At 41.8% G+C, this 22,140-nt stretch overlaps 2 protein-coding genes across 2 annotated transcripts in view; one reads left to right on the top strand and one right to left on the bottom strand.

The window, feature by feature from the left end:
- Nucleotides 1-8,595, top strand: part of LOC134324445 (coiled-coil domain-containing protein 148-like) — a 58,560-nt gene extending 49,965 nt beyond the window's left edge. Inside the window, exons 13-15 of the mRNA XM_063006295.1 lie at nucleotides 4,557-4,674; nucleotides 5,280-5,417; nucleotides 6,606-8,595. Coding sequence (XP_062862365.1) covers nucleotides 4,557-4,674; nucleotides 5,280-5,417; nucleotides 6,606-6,758 — 409 coding nt within the window. The 3' untranslated portion in view covers nucleotides 6,759-8,595. The remainder of the gene's footprint in view (nucleotides 1-4,556; nucleotides 4,675-5,279; nucleotides 5,418-6,605) is intronic.
- Nucleotides 7,831-13,322, bottom strand: upp2 (uridine phosphorylase 2). The gene is made up of 8 exons (XM_063006296.1): nucleotides 13,188-13,322; nucleotides 13,034-13,087; nucleotides 11,546-11,660; nucleotides 11,290-11,448; nucleotides 10,674-10,788; nucleotides 10,334-10,543; nucleotides 9,425-9,571; nucleotides 7,831-8,468 (listed from the first exon to the last, which is right to left on the bottom strand). Exons 2-8 carry the CDS (start codon nucleotides 13,084-13,086, stop codon nucleotides 8,308-8,310), a joined length of 960 nt encoding a protein of 319 aa, XP_062862366.1. The 5' UTR covers nucleotide 13,087; nucleotides 13,188-13,322; the 3' UTR covers nucleotides 7,831-8,307.
- Nucleotides 13,323-22,140: the final 8,818 nt, after the last annotated feature.

The following is a 22,140-nucleotide window of genomic DNA, read 5'->3' as shown; positions in this document are numbered from 1 at the left end:
GATTCGTCAGAAGTGCTACTGAGAGCCACCTAAACTATATAAGCTTTATAAAACCATGTAACGTTTAGACAAGGTTTTGTTGTTGTTGTAGCTTTAGGATCAGGATTGATAACAGAAATTATTCACGTGTTTAAGACCGGCTTTAAAAGTCTGATTAGATAAAACCATTAAGCACACATTAGCCGTCATCATGGTGTCCAGCACTGCTTCATTCTGTCTGTAAAATTAATAGTGTTTAAACAATGATGAATAACAGTTTAGTAGGGATGTAACGATGCACCACAAGAATCGCAGACATCCCAAGTCTCCCGGAAGTTCCGAGAGTCTCCCGCATATACATAGCGGCTCCCTGATGCCAGCAAGTCAGATAAAATCTCCCGGAATCTAGAACGAGCGGCCAAGAGCGACACACACACGCACACGCAGGCGACACAGACTTTTTTCCTCGATCGCGTATTAAATCTGTTATCTGATATACAATCTAGCGCACTGTGTAGGGAACATAAATCAATTGTCTAATATACTGTCTCGTGCACTATGTAGGGAACATAAATCTATTATCTTTCACACTATCTAGTGCACTATGTAGTACACATTAATGTGTTTGGGACGCGAACAGTTAGCTTAGTAGCTCAGTTAGCAGCTCCTAAAAGTTCTGTTATCACCCGTATCCTTTGGTGTGTGCGAGAGGTTTTATAGCTTTTTTTTTTTTTTTGGGGGGGGGGACTTGGGGGGTCAGGGTCGAGGTCCGGGTCCGGGGGTACCTCCCTGAAATGAGTTTTTGCAACTTGGGATGTCTGGAATTGGTTTACGTATAAGGTATTATGAATCAATATTCACTTTAAACAGCAGAGGGCGCTGGTGCTATTCACCTTGCCTGGTTGGTGAGTCACAAAATACGAGTCCGAGTCGAGTCACGAGTCTTCAGGCTAGAGTCCGAGTCGAGTCACGAGTCTTCAGGCTAGAGTCCGAGTCAAGTCACGAGTCTTCAGGCTAGAGTCCGAGTCGAGTCATGAGTCAATATAATCTACACAAAACATATATTGGAAATGTAGCATAGAAATAAACAAATAATCTGTAAGTTCCGATAAAAAACAACAACAGATTAGCGAGTGTATTTAGCCGTTTTACTTCGTGCCTTTACTTTCCAGCAAAATATCATAACCGCTGCTTACCTTAACTTGTTCCAGATGCTATTAAATTTATAAGCGTGTGTCCCATTAGGAATAGAATCCGTTATTTTGTAAATGTGCTTATAATGAAAAACCTCTAAACTTTTCCCGGTTGTGAAGTAAAACACGAACTCGTGAGCACGAAAGCCGATCAAGCGTTTCATTACCACGTCATCTGTGTGATGCTGCAAACTAAATACATGCAAATAACAGCATTTCTTACTAACAATTACAATCAGAAGCTCTGATTGGTTCAGAAAGCGGTTCTTACAATCATTAGCGCAGACTCGTGTCTCCATCTCTGCCTGTAACTGAACAAAACTTAAAGAAAAGGAGCATTAAGAAAAGGATATTATGTGTGATCAATCAAATTGAAATGTTAAAGTCCAATTGCAACCAGTGCTCACATCTAAAGCTCACGAGTTTAAATCTCTGTTCTGCTAACGGCCAGCCGGGCACCTACACAGACGATGATTGACAACTGTGAGGGAGGAGGCCTTATATGTGCTGAAATTACGACTGCTCATTGAGGATAATGGAGATTGTGTTTGGCTCTCACGATACTCGTACGCGATACAGATTTCCAGATGAACCCACCTCATGCAAGTGAAAAGAAGCGGTCAGCTACTACACACATATTGAGTGTGTTAGTGTGTAAGGTCTGCAGCAGTAGAGGAGGAAATACAGTACAAGTTGGGAAATTAAAACAACCAAATTGAAAAGAGAATTCAAGGGAAAATGCATATAAAAAGTCTGATAGTACTACTTAGACACAAGGAAATGTTCAACACTTATCTCACACAGCGTCTCCTAAACCCAGAGGATGCTTGTCAAACCTCGTACTACTAGCCACCACATATACAGTAGTCTGTGCCTAAACCATCATACTCATCATACATCATTTTAGATGTTATACAATGTAAACAACTACAATAAAAACAAAGTACTAGATGCTTTTTAAATAATTAGTTCTTAAAATTTAAGTTTCTGGACTCCCATCTTTCCCCCAACAACCCATGATAGTTTGTTCAGGGATAATTTGGCTTTTATTCCAGGTATCTTTCAAATATGAGCAATAATTATGACGGTCAATCAAGTCCAATGCTTAATTCTTTTACAAACTGGCAACTTACACTTAGTGTTAGCTGTAGGCTTGGTGCATTTCTTTAAAATAAATCAGAATAAATGTGTATTTGGTTAGATTGTTCAAGATTTAACTGTTATTTGTTATTAGAATTGACCTAGAATTCCTAAACCAAAAGTGGTTAATAAAACCTGGCTTTGATCTTTTCAGTAAGACCGACTTTAAAAGTCTGATTAGATAAAACCATTAAGCACATTAGCCACCATCATGGAATCATCAATGTCCAGCACCGCTTCATTCTGTCTGTGGAACTAATAGTGTTTAAACTATGATAAATAATAGTTTAGTATCTTATGGGGGTTCAAAAACATCTTTCTGTGTCATTTAAAAGCTTTAAATCCACCGCAGGCTATAAGAGAGAACCAAAGTGCAAAAATGTTAACAGGATTTTACTAAGATGTGGAATAAGTGGGTAGAGAAGGAACACCCACTGAGACCTGATGAAATGATGGTTCTAATATCGTTAAGGTTCTGAGAGACTCAATTATCTCCCTGTTTTCTGTGTTGGGATTTAATATTTGTACTTCAAACATGATATCTCAAAGAAGTAAAATCAATAGCTCAATAAATATTCTAACAAGGCGTGTTTACAGAAAGCGTCTCTAAATCCAGCCGGGAGCAATAAATCTTATCTGCTCCTCACACTCATGATCTGCTGCTGCTGCAGTGTGTGTGTGTGTGTGTGTGTGTGTGTGTACAGTCCCTAAGAGACTTTACCTGTTAAACTGTGTGAAGGTGAGATGGGCAGCAGGTCAGTTAGATGAGAGACAGGAAGCGAGACAGAGAGCAACAGAGGGAATTGGGTTAATAAAAGGACAGAAGGATGGACAGAGAGTGGACGAAAATATGAGATTGAATGAGGGAGAGAAAATAGAGAGAGGGACACACGGTTACAAATCGACGAGTAACAGCAGGCGGTGGGGACAGGGAAGAAAGAGAGGAGAGAAGAAATGAGAAGAGGATGAGGATCAGGAGCATTTCATGTAGGTGAAGACATGCCGTTTTTAAAAGCAGATGTGGATGAATGTCTTTATTATATATCGTCTCAGTAGATTTTGCAAACATGCAAAGGCGTAGCCGGACGTGTACAACAGCCATGGTTAAAATTATCTAAATCTTTTAGGGTGTTTAGTCACACAGCTCAGAGGGGGGAGGTCTCTCTGCATCCTGAGCCAATTACAATTTAGTGAACGGTTCGCATCAGCCAATCAGCAGCATATTTCAAGGATAGTTAATAGAGATGTAACGATGCGCCACAAGGCAGTTAAAAACCGATTCAAATAGATTTGTCATGTATAATGAATCAATATTCACTTTAAGCAGCAGAGGGCACTGGCGCTAATCACCTCACCTGGTTGACATCACTGGCGCTATACGCCTGGTTGCCAGATTCAGGGTTTTTCAGCCAAATTGGGCTTATTTCAAAATTGTTTTGCATAGTTTGTACCTACCTCAGAAATAAAGGGCGTTCATTATTTACATAAATAGAAGATAATCACAAATACAGTATTTTATTTACTTTTTTTTTAAGAGAAATAATAAAAGGAAACTTTGTCATAATTTGTCTTCAGTTTCAGTTTAAAAAAATCTGGAAAAAATTGTATCGTGAACCCGGTGTCGTGAATCGCATCGCATCGTGAACGTGAACTAAAGAACTGATCAGCTGAGTGATGTTGTTGATCCGACATCTTGCTTTAAAATGTTTAGGCAAAGATTAATTGTTCGGTGGGTAGCACTGTCGCCTCACAGCAAGAAGGTCCTGGATTTGATCCCCAGGCGGGACGGTCCAATTCCTTTCTGTGCGGAGTTTCTGCGTGGGTTTCCTCCCACAGTCCAAAAACATGCAGTCATGTTAATTGGAGATACTGAATTGCCCTATAAGTGAATGGGTGTGTGTGTGTATGTGTGTGTATGTGTGTGTCTGCCCTGCGATGGACTGACGCCCCGTCCAGGGTGTTACTGTGTGCCTTGCGCCCCTTGAAAAGCTGGGACAGGCTCCAGCACCTCATGTGGATGTGCTCCTCCTTCTATATATAGATATTGTATAGCATTATTGTAGTGGGAGATTATTTGTGATATATAATGATTGCTATATTTATGGTGCAATATTTTTTAACCACAAGACATATTTTTGTTCAAGACCATTATTTTTAAGAGCTCAATCAACTTGTAAACATGCACAGCACTTGGACAGACGTCCTAGATGTAATTGAATGCATATGGTATGTTTGTGCATGCAGGGTGCAGTTCAGAGAGAGACTGTTACAGCATCGAAAGCAGGAGCAGGAAGCTAAAGAGAGACTCAGACAGCAAGAACACGAGGAGCGAGAGGAGAGACTCCAGAATCTATGTGATCAGGTACTCATGATTAGGACAGTGGTAGTTCACTGGGGCAGGTACTGGACTATATATCAGAAGGTCACTGGTTCAAGCCCTACTTTAGCCATGTTGGACCCCTGAGCAAAGCACTGAACTCTCATTTGCTTAGATTGTATTTATCACAAATGCAAATGATGTAAATGATGTATTTAATGAAAATGGAGTAACTCTACCGAACTGCAGCTGCCCATGCAGGGATTTTGCAGAAATACTGCCCCCTTCTGGTCGAGGAAACAACAAGCCTCTCGGTTGTGAAAATGACCACAAAATTCTTTTAGAATCAAGTTTGAATCCTTTGTCTTGCTTTATAACCCTTGATTTTTGGATACTGGATGCGACGCACGTCTGAGATTCTGAGTTCAGCCCAGACGTACTGAATTGCCCTATAAGTGAATGGGTGTGTGTGTGCGTGTGTGTGTGTCTGCCCTGCGATGGACTGGTGCCCCATCCAGGGTGTTACTGTGTGCCTTGCACCCATTGAAAAGCTGGTATAGGTTCCAGCACCCCCCTCCCACCACGACCCTGATTGGATAAGTGGTTAAGAAAGTGAGTGAGTGAGTAATTAATCAGTGCTTATTTTGTAGGTTGCTGTGGTGGCCAGGACAGACCCGGGGAGGATGATGGGACAGACCGAAGCATGGAGAGTCCGCCTCCAGCCGGATAAAGAAGAGTTCCTTCTGCAGAGACCTCTTTATCACTTACACACCTATACAGATACACAGGTAACACACACACACACACACTAGTGGTAAACACCTGAAATCTACAGCACAAATCTGAAATAGCCTCATCCATGGAATAAAGTGTATAAAAATCCACAGGATTAAAGTTGAATAACATAGTTGGATGGTTATTGATGCATCTGCCCCATTCACATTGCCATGGTGCCACCAACTACATGAAATTGCAGGGTGGCAGGGTGGGTCAGCGACTGCACAGGGATGAGAAAAGAGTGCTCTCAGGGTGTGTCTCTCTGTACACTGTGCTGAGCTGCACAGCACTTGTCAAAGTGTAGGTGATAAGATGCATAAGGCATGCTGCCCACGTATCGGGGGGGGGGGGGGGCGTGGGATAGCTTCGTTCTCCTCAATCATAGCAGGGATCGGCATTGGTGGAGAGGAAGCATGACGCAATCGGTCAATTGGACGAGATAAAAAGGGAGAAAAAGGGGAAAAAATGCATAAAGGAAATATATATATATATATATATATATATATATATATATATACTGTATATACTGTATATATACAGTATATACAGTATATATATATATATAAAATACACCTGGAACTCCTCATCAACTTCTAGAACTGAAGAAGCCTTTTAGATGATGATATGAGGTCAAACGTCTTCAAGAACCTTAAAGAAATCCAGTTGCTCTCAACTCAAGCACTGAAGACCACTAACTAAAAAGTTTTAAAGGGCCAAAAATGTCCTTCAGACATGAGTTTGACCGCACTGGGCCTACAGGTCTTTACTGAGGTTATCATCTCCCTACTGGAATATCCACAGAGCCAAATCTAAACAGTGATTCAGCATTTTCTCTGGCACAGAACTCTGTGTTGAAATATCGCAGCACTGTGTGACTTTCATAACGACCTGCGATTCAGGATCACGTCCTCACGTCACGTCCAAGTATCATTACTTCATTATGAAATCATTATTTTAAATTATTGTCAGCTTCAGCGTCAGGTATTTAAGCTTAATCATAATTCTGTTTAATTACTACATCTTCAACAGATCGTCTTTCATTTGATTTAATTTAATTTCTGAAAGATACACCATATGACCAGTATCTTGTTGGACATGCTATTATAAATCCGTTGGCGTTACTGACAGGTCTATAATATCTTGAAGCACTTTATTTTTAGCAGTTTCACAATTCAGATCTAATTCGATGTGTTTTGCAGATTGTGGCTGATCCCAGGGTGCGGATAGAGCAGGCGCTCAGGAACGCCGGCCTTCATCACACGCCCTACGCCCGAGAACTGCTCTCAGGAATCCCGCCAACAAAACCACCACGTCGGGACACGGAATCCAGAGCCTTCAACTCATCTGCATGAAAACCTTAGACTGCTCACGTCGCCCGATTCCCCCTCCGTCAGATCTCTCGCATCGCCCGATTCCCCCTTGGTCAGATCACTGACGCCGCCAGATTCCCCATCGGTCAGATCGCTCACATCGCACGATTCCCCCTTGGTCAGACCGCTCACGCTGCCCGATTCACCCATCCCCCTCTGTCAGATCTCTCATGTCGCCTGATTACATCTCGGTCAAGATTGCTCACGTTGCCCGATTCCCCCTCGGTCAGATCTCTCACATCGCCCGATTCCCCCTCGGTCAAGATTGCTCACATCGCCCGATTCCCCCTTGGTCAGATCTCTTATGTCGCCCGATTACCCCTCGGTCAAGATTGCTCACGTTGCCCGATTCCCCCTCGGTCAGATCACTCACATCGCCCGATTCCCCCTCGGTCAAGATTGCTCACATCGCCCGATTCCCCCTTGGTCAGATCTCTCACATCGTCTGATTCCCTCTCGGTCAAGATCGCTCACACTGCCTGATTCTGTCAGATCGCTTACACAGGGCGATTCTCCCCGTTTAGAAAGTGTATTCCTCCTCGGTCAGATCTCTTACATCGCCCGGTTCCCCTCGGTCAGATCGCTCACTCCTCCCGATTCCCCCTCAGTCAAGATTGCTCACGTCCCCCGATTCCCCCTCGGTCAGAACGCTCACTCTACTCGATTCCCCCTCGGTCAGATCACTCACACCCTGTTAATGTTTCACCTCCTGCCTGGCACAAACTCAAAAACAATAACAGAAACCTGAATGACCCAAACAATGACCGCTTGTGCAAAGTCTGATGAGAGGACTGCTGTTTGGATACAAAAAAAACCAGAGCTGTGTCAGAACTCTCTAACAAACACTCCTCTGCAGAAGAGCGGAGACTTTTCCAGCTGTACAGGAGAGCAACTTTATATCAGTGTACATGATTTTGAAACAGAATGTCCAACAAGCTTGAGTAGATCTTCCTAGTCAAGCAGTAACATCACTTCTTATCTTTCCAGCTCTTTGTAGTTTTAGGAAGCGCAACTCAACTCTGAAATTCTCCAAATTCTTTCAACACAAACACACTTCCAGTCTTTAAAATATTTATTTAGAGACTTCGGTTCTCTCAGCTTTTTAGGACAACACAGACAACACCAATGATTCAGAATTTACAGCTGATTTGTACATTTACAAATACATACATTTATAAAATAATTGTTTATCATTCAAAAGCCAAACAGTATTAAAAACAGAAAGAAACCACTTCTTATATACAACACAGATTACATATTACAGTAGTATACATTACAGCTTACCTACAATAATATACAGAAGCTAAAACAGAACCCCATCACAAGCGTTAAGGCATTTTTCAGTCTAGCAACTCCCAGTACTCCAGTTTACCTCCTAGTACCCTTATCTAAAGTGTTAGACTGTTTTTTTCTGAATAAAAGAGGTTAAGTGCTTAACATGGTCACAGTAAAACATCCGGTACATAGAAGGACAAAAAATCCTCAAACAGGACATAATACAGCCGTGTGGTATTTTAGGATGAATCGGGGTTCAGTCCTGATGAACGTCTTCATGGATCAGTCCTAGACGCTTCTTGATGAAATGGGCCACCAGATGTTGAGGTCTCTGTTGGTATTCCAGCAGAACATCGTGAGGTGTTGAGATCTGATCCCCCTCCAGTCGGTTCAGCAGAGTCACACAGATCACGGCGGCTGCACAGACAACATCAGGTTGTTAAATTATTATTTAAAACAGCTTTATTGTGAAAACGAAACTTTTTTATGCACGCCATGTCACCTCTGGGGCGCTTCTGTTAATAAAAGTGATTTATTTGCGAGACAGATGTCTGTTTTCTTATTAGAATATTTCCAGATTAAATGCATGATATACACTATATACAGGGCGATTCACTCGAAAGAGGCGCCGAATATTCTGTAATAACTCTCACTAGGACAAAGCAATCCGAATGAAACAACATGCATCGTGCTCCTCAGTATATGGAGCTTCGAACACGCCGTGATGTCCCTGTGTCGGAGCGCTGAGGTAGGCGCCGGAGCAACCCCCAATATGCTTGCTGATACGTTCAGGAACATGAAGCGCCGTGTTGAAATGGGTCTGGCAGAAAACGGAGATCACTTCCATCACTTTAGATTGCTTCATACTAACAACAGTTCGTTACAACAGAATATTCGGGGTCTCTTTCGACTGAATCTTCCTGAATAAAAGTACACGGACACGTCTCATGATTATTAAGTTTCAGACATTCAGCCTAATAGGTTTAGAACCTGTCCCAGCTTCAGCATGGTGTTTGGGTGTGGAGGAACTCCACTAGCCCGCACAGGACCCTGACCTCAATCCCATTGAACACCTTTAAATTCCCAAAGCATGCTCTAAAATCCAGTAGAAAGCTGTTGTAGACTTTTATAGCTGCATAAGAGAATCAACTCCATATTAATGTCAGTGGTTTTTAGAATCTGGCAGGCGTTTTTAATTCTAAATAATCTATATTAAGTGAGAGATGAAAGCTAGACAGGTTTCCTCATGTGCTACTCTTTGCTGGTTTGCATTTTGGGTCTCATGAAGTTAAGGCCAGATGAAAGGCTGGTATCTTGGTTGGACTCAGTGCCAGTGTGAAAAGGCTGGTATCTTGGTAAAATGTGCTCGGTACCTTTCAGGTTGCAGACACGACACATGGCAGCGAAGACGGTGGATTCCATTTCGATGTTCCTGATACCGGTCTCATAGGCCTTCCTCAGGTACTCCAACTTTTCCTCGGTGGAGAACGAGCACAGAGCTCCATCTAGTCGACCCTGACCTGGAGAGGGAACAGGGACTGGCGTCAGTAACCACCATAAAGTGCCGAGGTTTTAATTACTTGATTATTCACTATAAATGATTATCATATAGTTTGTTAACCTACTTATACTAGCTGCAACTAAATTTTAAACAAAATATTTGCAGTGAAATTAAAAACGTAAGACTAGAAAAAGCCAAAAATTGCATTTAAAATTTTATTATTTTTATTTATAAGACAAAATTAATCAATTACAGATAGTCAATGCTCAAGGAACTCTATATAATTGACATCCTATATGATTAAGTAATAAAATGTCTATTTTTAACTGTTAATTCTGGGTGTTCTAATCAACTTGTATTATTAATAAAGGTGTCAAATGTTTTGGAAGGCCAGATAATAGGCACTGGTGCATCATAGCAAGAAGGACCTGGGTTACATTCTTGGGGGTCCTTTCTGTGTGGAGTTTGCATGTTCTCCTTGTGTTTGTGTGGGTTTCCTCCAGGAGCTCCGGTTTAAAACAGACAATGAATAACAGCCAGTTTAGTTTGTGCTTGTCCCCCTAACTTCTCTGTGCACATATAAATGTGGCTAGGTTGACTGTACCCATTAAAATGTGTATGGAATAGTGTTCTCCTGCCAAGGTAGAGACGAAAACTGTTTACGTATGCTGAAAGGACATCATCATCAAGGGACCACCAAAAACAGGGGGACACTGGCCACAGTGAAATGAGCTTCAGATGACATCGGCTTTGAGGATGCAGTGCAGGGAGGAATGTTTACCTTCATAGAAGTCATGGGTGCACATGGTCTTTCCAACGATGGTGGGGAAGTGGGGTAACTCAGCAGAACACTGCAGGAGCTCCTGCGCCATGCCTGCGTCCAACTCAGTGCTCCGGATGATCACCTTACCCAGAACCACCTGCTCAAACTGGGGCCGGAAGAAGGAATCCACGGCTTTATCAGTGATGACCACCGTACCCGGGGCGAGACCTTAATACACACACACACACACACACACACACACACACACACACACACACACACACACACAGCATGGTGAGGTGATATCAGTCAGTGATAAGATCGTTTAGCTGATTCTGTTGTTAGAACTGGTTAATACCGATGCCACCGGAGGTCCCGATACGAAACAGCATGACATCACGGCAGTGGGCGTGGTACAGGAGCTTGATGAGTTCATGGAGCATGATAGAGATGGATGGCACACCCATGCCGTGCTGAAAAAAATGAAACAAACGGACCGTCCATCATCAAGCCGAGAAAGACCTATTTAAAACAGGCTGCATGAACGTTGGGTGGACTGCACACAGTCAAGCAAGCTTTACATTGCAAGGCTCCATTCCAAAATCATCATCTCAAAGCCTGAATGAGGGTTGTTACTAATCGAACACACAAGATTTACATTATTATTCATTATAAAATGTATATTACGATGTATATTCTGATTTAACCCTTTTGAGTGAGTGTGCAGTGTTGGGTCATGGTGGCCTGGTGGTCAAGACAGTGGACCCTGGGTCACGACCCTTGGGTGGGTCGCAAGCCAAAAAATATGGGTAGCAGAGAAAAATAATAATTTTAACTGGCACATAAACACAAAATGAACCTGCCCACGTACGCCCCCATGTGGAGGCTTTACGTTAGACCTTGTAAACCACAGTGGGACCAGATTGTGAGCCGAGAGCCTGCACAATGTTCCAGAACATTCTCAGAACACTTACGCTGATGGAGAGAACAGGTCCCACTTTATACATGGAGTAACGATCGGTCCCCTCACAAATATCTCTGATGTCCTCAACGTTCCCCGGAAGCTCCAGCTCCTGATGGATAAACTGAGCGAAAGCTCTCATCCTGTTAGCGCTGCCGCCCACACACACAAACTACAAAACACCAAGAGACACACACATTCGGCTACCGTTAGTCCATGTTTTTCCTTGTGTACTTTGAGATCTTATCTTATTTGGGTCATGTTCACACCTTGATGTCTCCAAACATGGCAGGCAGGTTGTGGTTCTTGGTGCTCAGGTTGAAGTGGTAGAGGATGTCCTCCTCCATGGTGTCCAGGTGAGGATTTTTAACATACTGCTCAGGTCTGTGGGGAGAAAACAGTGGATTTATGTAATGCAGGCACAGCTTGCTCATATAGTAGGATGTCATAACCACAACATTTAACTTTCACCCCGATTTTACTCATTTTTGGTTTCTTTTATGGTCTTTTTTTTTTTTTTTTTCTCCCAATCTGCTGCTGGAGAACCCAGCGGCAGCCAAGGATGGTGTATATTTGCCTGACACACACCCCCTCTGATGTGTGTGCAGTCCACCAACCCCTCCGCTTTCTGTATTGTCTGACAACCAAGGTCCTTGCACAGAGTTGGTAACCCCACCCTGTAGTCTGGTCTTTTCCACCTAGCAGACTGGAAGCCAACTTTGTCTGCTGCAGGCAGTCAATTATGAGCTGACCAGAGCCAAGATTTAAACCAGGGACTTTAGAATCTCAGCACTGGTGTGTTAGCATAATATCCTGCCGCACCACCCTTTTTTAGACTAATTTGTAAAAGAATTGGGTTTGTTTGCCTGTTTTTACTTGTTTTTATGCCAGGAAAAAAACTTCTGCAGATCTGTTGGACTCACATAAACAATCCTTTTAGAAGTTTTAGAACTTTCTTTAGGACTACTTCTTTAAAAGCAAAGAACTTCTGTGCTATTACCTGTAACTGTAAATCTACCCAACAAGTCCCAACAAGACTAACACAAAGCACCTGTGATCAAGCCTATTTACTAGAGGCATTTAGAAAAAAGTGCATTAGAATTAGCATTAGTATGCCTGGGCACTGATGTTGGTCAAGAAAGACCCAACTGAAGTTCCAATTCATTCCAGAGCTGTTGAGTGGGGCTGAGGTAAGCACTCTCTTTGTGCACAATTCCATTTTAATGAAGTAAATGACTTCCATTTTACGGAAACTGCGACTCATATTTTATACTCGTGTTCCGAACACCCCCTAATTTATACAATCATTATACAGTAATCTGTTCGAGGTCTCAGAGACCCCACATGTTTTTAGTTTCTGTCTGGTGTTGAGGGTAACACACTCATGCACCCCCCTCTCTCTCTTGTTAATTTGGTTCAATAATTTGGTTTGACTAAGTTTTATTTTAACCACACAACACTGGAGTCTCTGCGAACCCAAAGGACAAACCAGTAAACTCAAAGAGTTAACAACGGGTTGTTCTAGGTTCTCTTAAATCTGTTCACTCTGGTCTGAGATCATTTCTTATACACTACAGATGTTTATTAAAGATTAAATTAAAAACACTGAAGTGTTTCTGTTATTTTGTCTATCTTCAGATTTCTGGGCGGAGATGTGAATAATAAAATCAGCTTTTTACGTCGTCTGGTTAAACTTAAATGTTTGTTTCAGCCAACAGCACATGACTGACAAATAAAATAAATAAAATATTACTTACTCTATATATTCACTCTGTAATATTGGTGCCATGATTAGATATACTTCGTTCATCCTGCAAAAAAATATCATTTCTAGTTAAGCAAACACACACTAACAGTAACAAATACAAATAAATACAAATCTATGAATTTAAATGTATAGCACATACACACCTTACAGTCTGTTGGGGGTCTTGTTTCTGTAGAATCCCAAAATCCAAAATGTGCTCAAGTGCTCTTTGCTCTCGTGGAAGAATAGACGTCTTTTTCAAGGGCAGGAGCTGATAAGGCTTCGGTCCTCACCCACACAAGGGACTGATTGGTTGTGGAGGGAGGTCGAGCATCTACCCCTCCATCCACCTCCCATCAGCTGATCTCCACCCTCCTTTATCTGGTTACTGATCTCATCTCCAGTCAGCTCTTACAGACACACACACACACACACACACATTACGCTGACCCATTAAACACTGTGTTTATACACTGATCAGCCATAACATTAAAACCACCTTCCTGTTTCTACCTGTACACTCACTGTTCATTTTATCAGCTCCACTTACCATATAGAAGCTCTTTGTAGTTCTACAATTACTGACTGTAGTCCATCTGTTTCTCTACATGCTTTTTAAGCCTGCTTTCACCCTGTTCTTCAATGGTCAGGACCCCCACAGGACCACCACAGAGCAGGTGTTATTTAGGTGGTGGATCATTCTCAGCACTGCAGTGACACTGACATGGTGGTGGTGTGTTAGTGTGTGTTGTGCTGGTATGAGTGGATCAGACACAGCAGCGCTGCTGGAGTTTTTAAATACTGTGTCCACTCTCTGTCCACTCTATTAGACACTCCTACCTAGTTGGTCCACCTTGTAGATGTAAAGTCAGAGACGATCGCTCATCTATTGCTGCTGTTTGAGTCGCTCATCTTCTAGACCTTCATCAGTGGTCACAGGACGCTGCCCATGGGGTGCTGTTGGCTGGATATATTTGGTTGGTGGACTATTCTCAGTCCAGCAGTGACAGTGAGGTGTTTAAAAACTCCAGCAGAGCTGCTGTGTCTGATCCACTCATACCAGCACAACACACAGAATCATCATCATGAGAATCATCCAGCACCTAAATAACACCTGCTCTGTGGTGGTCCTGTGGGGGTCCTGACCATTGAAGAACAGCATGAAAGGGGGCTAACAAAGCATGTAGAGAAACAGATGGACTACAGTCAGTAATTGTAGAACTACAAAGTGCTTCTGTATGGTAAGTGGAGCTGATAAAATGGACAGTGAGTGTAGAAACAAGGAGGTGGTTTTAATGTTATGGCTGATCGGTGTATGTTAAGAGCCCCAGCAATAAAACTTTACAGGTGTGTAGCGCAGCAGGATGTCCTGTACAGAGTGAACGTGTTATCATTAAAGCGTGGACAGTTTTCGTAAATTGGTTGGTAAACGTTACGTACTAGCATGAAAATCATGAACGTCAGAGGTCCTTTACAGAACGTTTATGAGTTAAAACAAAAACTCCCTTATAACGAGATCTGCTGAGCAAATAAAGCACAAACACATAAAGAAATATATTTTTTATAAACTCTGACCCCCACATTTTACACAAATCTTACAGTCCACCATCGTGCCTATATCTAGCAAATGAGCTCCCGAAGGAAACTTACACAGACACGGGGAGAACATGCAAACTCCACACAGAAAGGACCCGGACCGCCCTGCCTGGGGATCGAACCCAGGACCTTCTTGCTGTGAGAGGACAGTGCTACCCACCGAGCCACCGTGCCACCCAAGGTAAACACAATAAAACAAAATAAATTCTGATGTCCTGAAAATAGAAATAACCTAGAACTAAAACACTGGGAATTAGAGTGGTTATAGTTCTGTACCAGTAGTAGGAACGCAACTGGATTTTGTTGTGCATTCCGTGTTGATGAAGTGCGTGTTTAGGGCCAGTGTTAGCGTCGATCCATGCTTGGTTTAATGAGAATCTGCCTGACCGTGGTCCACTGATTGGCTATTATTTCTAATATCCCTGTTTAATTAGTCGGTTAGTGCTTTCATGTGTGCGGTACCAGTGTGTGCTCATTTTAGGAATGTACGATGCCCACACGCTGACCTACATGATTTAAATACGTTTCCTCACCTTCACACATGTACTGAAGTCTTGGTTTTTGAAATTCACAGCCTTGTTAGTGTAATTAGCCGAAGTTAATTAGATAATTTACTGTAAAATGGTGTGTGAAGTCATGATTTCTCTCTGTAGACCTCCACACACACACACACACACACACACACACAGACTTTATCATTATCCAAAAACACTGTGTACTATTTAAACAAGAACACATATAATAGCCTGGCTGAAGAATAATAGCAAAGGTGGGTGGTACACAATGTCCTAACTTTTAAAAAAAATGGGGTTTGATTGAATGTGTCATTACATTAACAGCATTAATATTCAGTGTTTTTCTGAAGGATTCATGACGGACCTCTGCAGTTAAACATGGGCCGTCTCTTCCTGCATTGTACATTGTGCTCTTGGTGTAATCTTTGCATTACAGACTCTCTTCGTAAACTCTATTTGTAACATCTACAGCCATAAGTCAGTATTTTTGTTTGTTTTTATTTCTATCAGTGACCACATTAGTAAGTATTTAGGATAGAAATCCAATCTCATACGTGCGACCTGACCTGAGAATAGTACTGCGGGGGGATTTTTGAACAGTTCAGCTACACTTTGAGCTTCCAGATCAAGGACAGTGTTAGGAACGGGTATATTTACGTCTGTGTGCAGATGTTGTTGATGTTCTGATCTTTCTGCTTGTGTAATCGTGCTGCTCTTTGCCCGGTTACAGGTGTAACATTATATAGAGGCGGTATACAGTCTTATGTAAACATTCGGCCGCCCCTGGTCAAATTCCATGTTTTTATTCAAAGTGGGAAATACTGTGCCAGGCCTTTGCCTCTTTATGGGGGATGGGGGTTTGTTTATGTATGACTTTGCTGGATTTTAAGTGTCATGACTTTTGCTTATGCCACATTATTATGCATTTTTAGTTTCTTTCTTTTGCAACAAGGTGATACAACAGTACAATCAGGAAAAATGGACATACAACATAAAACAAGAGTTGTGTTCACCTAATCGCCTTATCCCACCCTCCCCAACTGTTTCTCTAACACCCAAACCATTATCAGGTAAGGTCCCCCCATTGTAAAAGAGGGAAAAAAGGCCATTTTCCGATATAGCAAGTATAGCAAATTAATAAGTAGCTACAGTATAGTATATTTTAATCCTCTGGGTCTAGTGTGTCTATTTTATCCTTAATATAGTCAAGAATAGGACCCCACATCTCATCTTTTCCATCCTAACACATGCCAAAACCTCTTTAACCCAACAATCATATGTAGGTGGGAGACTATGTTTCCAATTAAGGAGGATGGTACATCTAGCCAACAACTTGCTAAAGGCAAGAACCTTTTGCGAGGCGACTGATAGTGACGTCCCTGGGTGGACACCAAAAAGGGCTGTTAAGTGATTTGGATCAATATCCAGGTTTAGTGCCTGTTTCAAAGTGTCGAAAATTTGAAGCCAAAAATCTACCGACCCAGGACAGGTTCAAAACATGTGCAAATGATCCACGGGGGATTGTTTGCACCGCAAACACGCATCGCTCCTGTCAGGAAAAACACGCGCTAGTCTCTCATTTGTGAGGTGTGCTTTATGAATCACCTTACATTGCAACAAACCATGTCTCGCACAGATAGAGGAGGAGTGAACTCGCTTTAGTATTGAGCGCCACTGTCTATCCGTGATGGCAACCCCCAGGTCCCACTCCCACATCTCCCTACGTGGATCCGCTACAGGTGATTGAATGGCATTAATCATGCCATAGATACGTGAAATGAGACGCCTCTGTACCCGGGCAAGGGATTTTGTATTTTTAATAATGTACTAAATACAAACTGTGCTGTTTAGGGCTGAATAGTGGTCTGTTATGCTAGCCCACTGTACTACTGGCCAGCCGGACATACCGGACATCTATAAATATGATTAGCTATATCTTAGAGCAGTGGTCCCCAAACACCGGGCCGCGGACCAGTACCGGTCCGTGGGTCATTTATTACAGGGCCACACAGAAAGAGTAAATCATTAGAGACCGCTACATCAGCAATAAAAACACTGCTTCCATTTCCGACACGCGGGTGTTTATCATCTCATATCACCCCCAGGTGGAAGCAGCGTCTCGTTGCAGCGAAAAAAGCTCTTTCATGAGCAGTATAGTTATTCTATTTTGAATCCTCCCACCCCCGCCGGTCTGTAAAATTTATATTATATGAAACCGGTCTGTGGTGCAAAAAAGGTTGGGGAGCACTGTCTTAGAGAATGGAAGAAGCTTTGCAATGGATTGGCATCTTGTACAAGGTATTCCTGCCCTCCACCCAAGGTTTTCAGATAGATAACTGGACCCTGACCAGGATAAAGTAGTTGATGAACATTGAAATCTGTGACTGAGCATTAAAATGAGCACTAAACATGGACTTGGACCAGTTTTTTAATGTTTGCCTGAGACTGTAGCTTCTATTCACACACGTCCTCCCACATGTCGCCCATGACATCAATTCAAAGAAAATTGCTCATCATTATTTATCATTATTTGTGATAAAGCTTCTACCCACAGTCACACTGAACTTGAAGAAAGGCAAAACACAGCACATCTAAACTGTGATTTTAGTCTTCTTCTTGGATTGCATCTTTTCTAGAATTATACCAAGTCTGTAGCCACAAAAATAATTAAACATTGGGGGGAACCAAATGTACCGGCGGGGTTTCATACCATTCTAAAACCTTCCAACCATATCAACAACTGATGAGGACACAGATGGAATCTAACATTACGCAAAGCTAGAGAGTGAAATATTATTATTTATTCACTTTTTTTGCTCATTCGCTCATGCCACACTCCACACAGACATTGGATGGATGTAAGGATCGAACCCAGGTATCCAGAACCACACTTTGAGTAGCCAATTACTCTTCTTTGCGTTTAGTATTTGGTGGAAAACTGGAAAATGCAAAACTTCGTACATACAGTAACTAGATGTCAGGAGTTATTGGACAAACACACAGCAAGTAGGTCCAGGATTAGATTCCCAGGTGGGGCGGTCCGGGTCCTTTCTGTGTAGAGTTTGCATGTTCTCCCCGTGTCTGCGTGGGTTTCCTCCGGAAGCTCCGGTTTCCTCCCACAGTCCAAAGACATGCAAGTAAGGTGAATTAGAGATACAAACTTGTCCATGACTGTAACTACCGTTCCTGTCATGGAACCAAAGTGGAAAACATGACGTTAAAATCCTAATAAACAAACAAACGCAGTGTGTCTACATAAAACATGACACCATTGGTGGCGTTAGTGCCCAGCATGTTGTGTGTGATAGTAAAGAGATAGACTTTATTGTCATTGTAGTTATACAATGGAACTTTGTTTGGCAGCTCTTAGTAAGACCAGCAGCAATAATACATTTAAAATATTTAGAAATATATATTATACCACCCCAAATCAGAAAAAGTTGGGACAGTATGGAAAATGTATGGAGTTTCTTACATTGACTTTTATTTGATGTCAGACAGGATGAACCTGAGATATTTTATGTTTTATCTGCTCAACTTCATTTCATTTATTAATAAACATCCATTCCTGCATTTCAGGCCTGCAACACATTCCAAAAAAAGTTGTGACGGGGGCGATTTAGGGCTAATAATGAGTTGAAAAAACTAAATAATTATATGATTCCAAACAGGTGATGTCAACAGGTGATTGTAATCATGCTTTGGTACAAGTCTGCAATGAAATAAAAGCAAATGTAAATGTAAGAAACTCTGTGTGTTTTTATTATTTGCATTTTCCATACTGTCCCAACTTTTTCTGATTTTGGGTTGTATAAAATATAGAGAATTTACATGGTGATAGGGATATATATATACACAGGGTTTGAATAGTGCAAAATAGAACAGTGTAACCGGTATCACGGTAGAGAAAAAATTAAATAATAATAATTAATCCCAGGAGAGGTGTTTTTAAACATCTGCACTTATTAAACAGACCACCCGACTAAAAACAGCTGGCTTTATTTAATATTTCCTATTTCATACTTCATATTTTATAAACCACTTGAATGGTTTAAGGTGCATGTCAACACACTCGCTGTGGAAACGTCTTCAAAATCCCAAATCATTAACTCTCTGTAATCTTCATTATAACGTCTCCGTTATCTTTAACCTCTGTTTTTATGGAAATTGTCCCATAATTGTCCCAAATAGTTTTACAGCCACCAATAAATTCTGTTTGCTGCCATTCAACACAAGATTCAGCTCGATTCTTTTACCATCGATGTATTAATGACACCGTGCATGTGTGTGTCTGAGTGTGAAGATGAAACATTTATAAAACACTGTAAAGTTGATGTTTTACAAAACTCCCAACACACCACAGTACTGACCGTTAGATGAATTTTTTTTTATCTCACATCTATTCCATTGCATAACGTTTCTCATTTTAGAGTCACGGACAGTCCAAAGGTGAAATATGTTTAACCGTAATGTTCTGTTTGTGACAAAATGGCTAATGTTGAGGTTTTATTTAAAGTAGAAGAATAATCCAAGCGATTTCTCCAGCATTGTACTTCATATATGACTGGTTTAAATTTTAAACATGAACATGAATTTTCCTTGTGAAGCTGTTACATGTTTTTATCACCTTATTAAGCCTTATGTTGTTAGCATGTGACTGCTTTTATTCATGCCTGAAGGAGAATGCTAACTACTCAATATGTACTATGAAATCTTGTAAATATAAATACATAAATGCATTAATGAATGAATACATTCAATTACAGTTACATGTGTTGTCTGTATTCTTATTTATTTTTATTGTACCTTGTAGGTTGTCATTTCTTTTGATTGTATTTGAATTGTACAGTGTCCTTGGATGTCCTGAAAGGCGCCTTATAAATTAAATTATATTATTATTATTATTATTATTATTATTATCCATTCAAACCTAAATCAATAACAAAAGCTCTGTGAGTCTTAATCTACTGATTGTTTTCCAGTTATTTATTGAATCTGAAAATGTAAATTCATTTATTGATTGTTGGTTGAGGGTGGCATTGTGGTGTGACAGGTTATGCTGGTCAGAGAGCAGGTTTGACCCTGTGTTTTGGTTGGTTGCAGTCTGGGTGGAGTTTGGAACATTCTTGCTGCATCTGTGCAGGTTTTCTCTGGGTATTAAAGCTTTCGTACGAGATGCTGAGTCCAGTTTATATTCCTGTCTGCGTTCGGGCTTAGTGGGAAAGATTGTGGATTCACTGCAACACCGGATTCAGTGTGAACATCACGTGTTTATTTTCACAGTCTGTGAGAGATTGTATTGTTATGCATAGTGAGCGCCATCTAGTGGCAAAGTCTTCTTACCACACTTATTTTCTGAGCAGCGTTGGCATATAAAGGTCAGGTTACAACAATCTGCATCTTCATTCATGCAATCATTGTCTGTTTTATCACCGCTTTATCCTGGTCAGAGTCGCGGTGGGCCAAATTTACTGGGTGCAAGCTAGGAAACACCCTGGACAGGTAACACACCCACTTATGCCTGAAGTCAATTTTGTATCTTTAGTTAACCTTAGTGCATGTCCTTGGACTGTGGGAGGAAATCCACTCAGACACAGAGAGAAAGGACCCGGATTGCTCCACCTGGGAATCGAACCCAGGAGGCGACAACGCTGCCCACCGAGCCTCTGTGCCACCCAATCTGCAGCTTCTGTATCGTAGTTGTAGAAGTTTCTAAAACCTACAAACAGCCTAAAACACAACACTTCAACACTCGGGCAGTGATAGCTCAGTGGTTAAGGTACTGGACTAGTAAACAAAAGGTTGCCGGTTCAAGCCCCGCCACCTGAGCAAGGCTCTTAACCCTCAATTGCTCATTGTGTTCAGATCATTGTGTAAGTTGCTTTGGATAAAAGCGTCTGCTGAATTCTGTAAATGTACTACAAAGGCTTACAAAAATTTAAAGATCCTTGAGACAGAGCTGGTGGAGTGGGTGGTGAACAGCACCATGGGTCCTAGAGACTTGGGTTTGACTTATGTCTTGTTAATGCAGGTTGTACACTGGCTGCTTATCCTTGAGTCGTGTAATAATAAGAGCCACGCTGTTCATAAAAGCAGTGCCTGAGTGCTGAAGGGTCGAATCCCAGACTGGGCTCAAAATACAAGTGAACCTAGTCCTTTAGTGCTGATCCTAAGCCTGGATAAATTGCAGGGATGTGCCAGGAAGGGCATCTGGGTTGCGTTTCTGGATCCGATGTGGCTGTTTATATCACAGTAGCATGATGGTTTGTCTGAGGGCTCACAGCTCAAGCACATATAAGTGTTTTCCTTGTCTTACCTACACCGACTGAGATTGCTCTGGATTCCCTGTTGTTTAAATCACATTATGTACAGTAGGTGGCAATATTGCAGTAAGAAATGTTCTTTGTGAACTGATTGGCACTTATCTACTGAAGACACAAGCTGAAGCCTAATGGCTAAGGTACTGGACTTGTAACTGCTGGTTGGTGCTGTTGGGCCCTTGAGCAAGGCCCTTAACCCTCAATTGCTCAGACTGTACACTGTAACTGTAATGTAAGTCGCTTTGGATAAAGGCGTCTGCTAAATGTAGAAAATGTAAATGTAAAGACGGCAGTTATAGTGGGCAGAGGGCAGTTGTAGCCTATCGGTTAGGTTAGCCTATCGAAAGGTCGCTGGTTCAAGACCCACCCACCACTGCCAGGTTGACACTGTTGGGCCCTTAAGCAAGGCCCTTAACCCTCAATTGCTTAGTCATTGTACTGTCACAGTACTGCAAGTTGCTTTGGATAAAATTGTCTGCTTAATGCCCAAAATGTAATTGTAAAAGCCACTGATGGATTCATTTAGATCCAGCCAGGGTGGCACGGTGGCTCGGTGGGTAGCACTGTCCCGGGTTCGATTTCCAGATGGAGCGATCCAGGTCCTTTCTGTGTGCATGTAATCCCTGTGTCTGTGTGGGTTTCCTCCGGCAGTACAAAGACGTGCAAGAGAGGTGAACTGGAAATAC

Source organism: Trichomycterus rosablanca, chromosome 12 (assembly GCF_030014385.1).
Source record: "Trichomycterus rosablanca isolate fTriRos1 chromosome 12, fTriRos1.hap1, whole genome shotgun sequence".
Lineage (NCBI taxonomy): Eukaryota > Metazoa > Chordata > Actinopteri > Siluriformes > Trichomycteridae > Trichomycterus > Trichomycterus rosablanca.
Note: the sequence above shows the minus strand (reverse complement) of the source record. Positions and strands in the feature narration are given on the sequence as shown.

Excerpts from the sequence above, each read along its gene's own strand:
- upp2 (XM_063006296.1), bottom strand. The coding sequence starts at position 13,086 with ATGAACGAAGTATATCTAATCATGGCACCAATATTACAGAGTGAATAT. Across the intron at positions 11,449-11,545 it reads CCATGTTTGGAGACATCAAG|TTTGTGTGTGTGGGCGGCAG; the intron begins GTGTGAACATGA and ends GGTGTTTTGTAG. Across the intron at positions 9,572-10,333 it reads CACCCATGACTTCTATGAAG|GTCAGGGTCGACTAGATGGA; the intron begins GTAAACATTCCT and ends TTCCCTCTCCAG.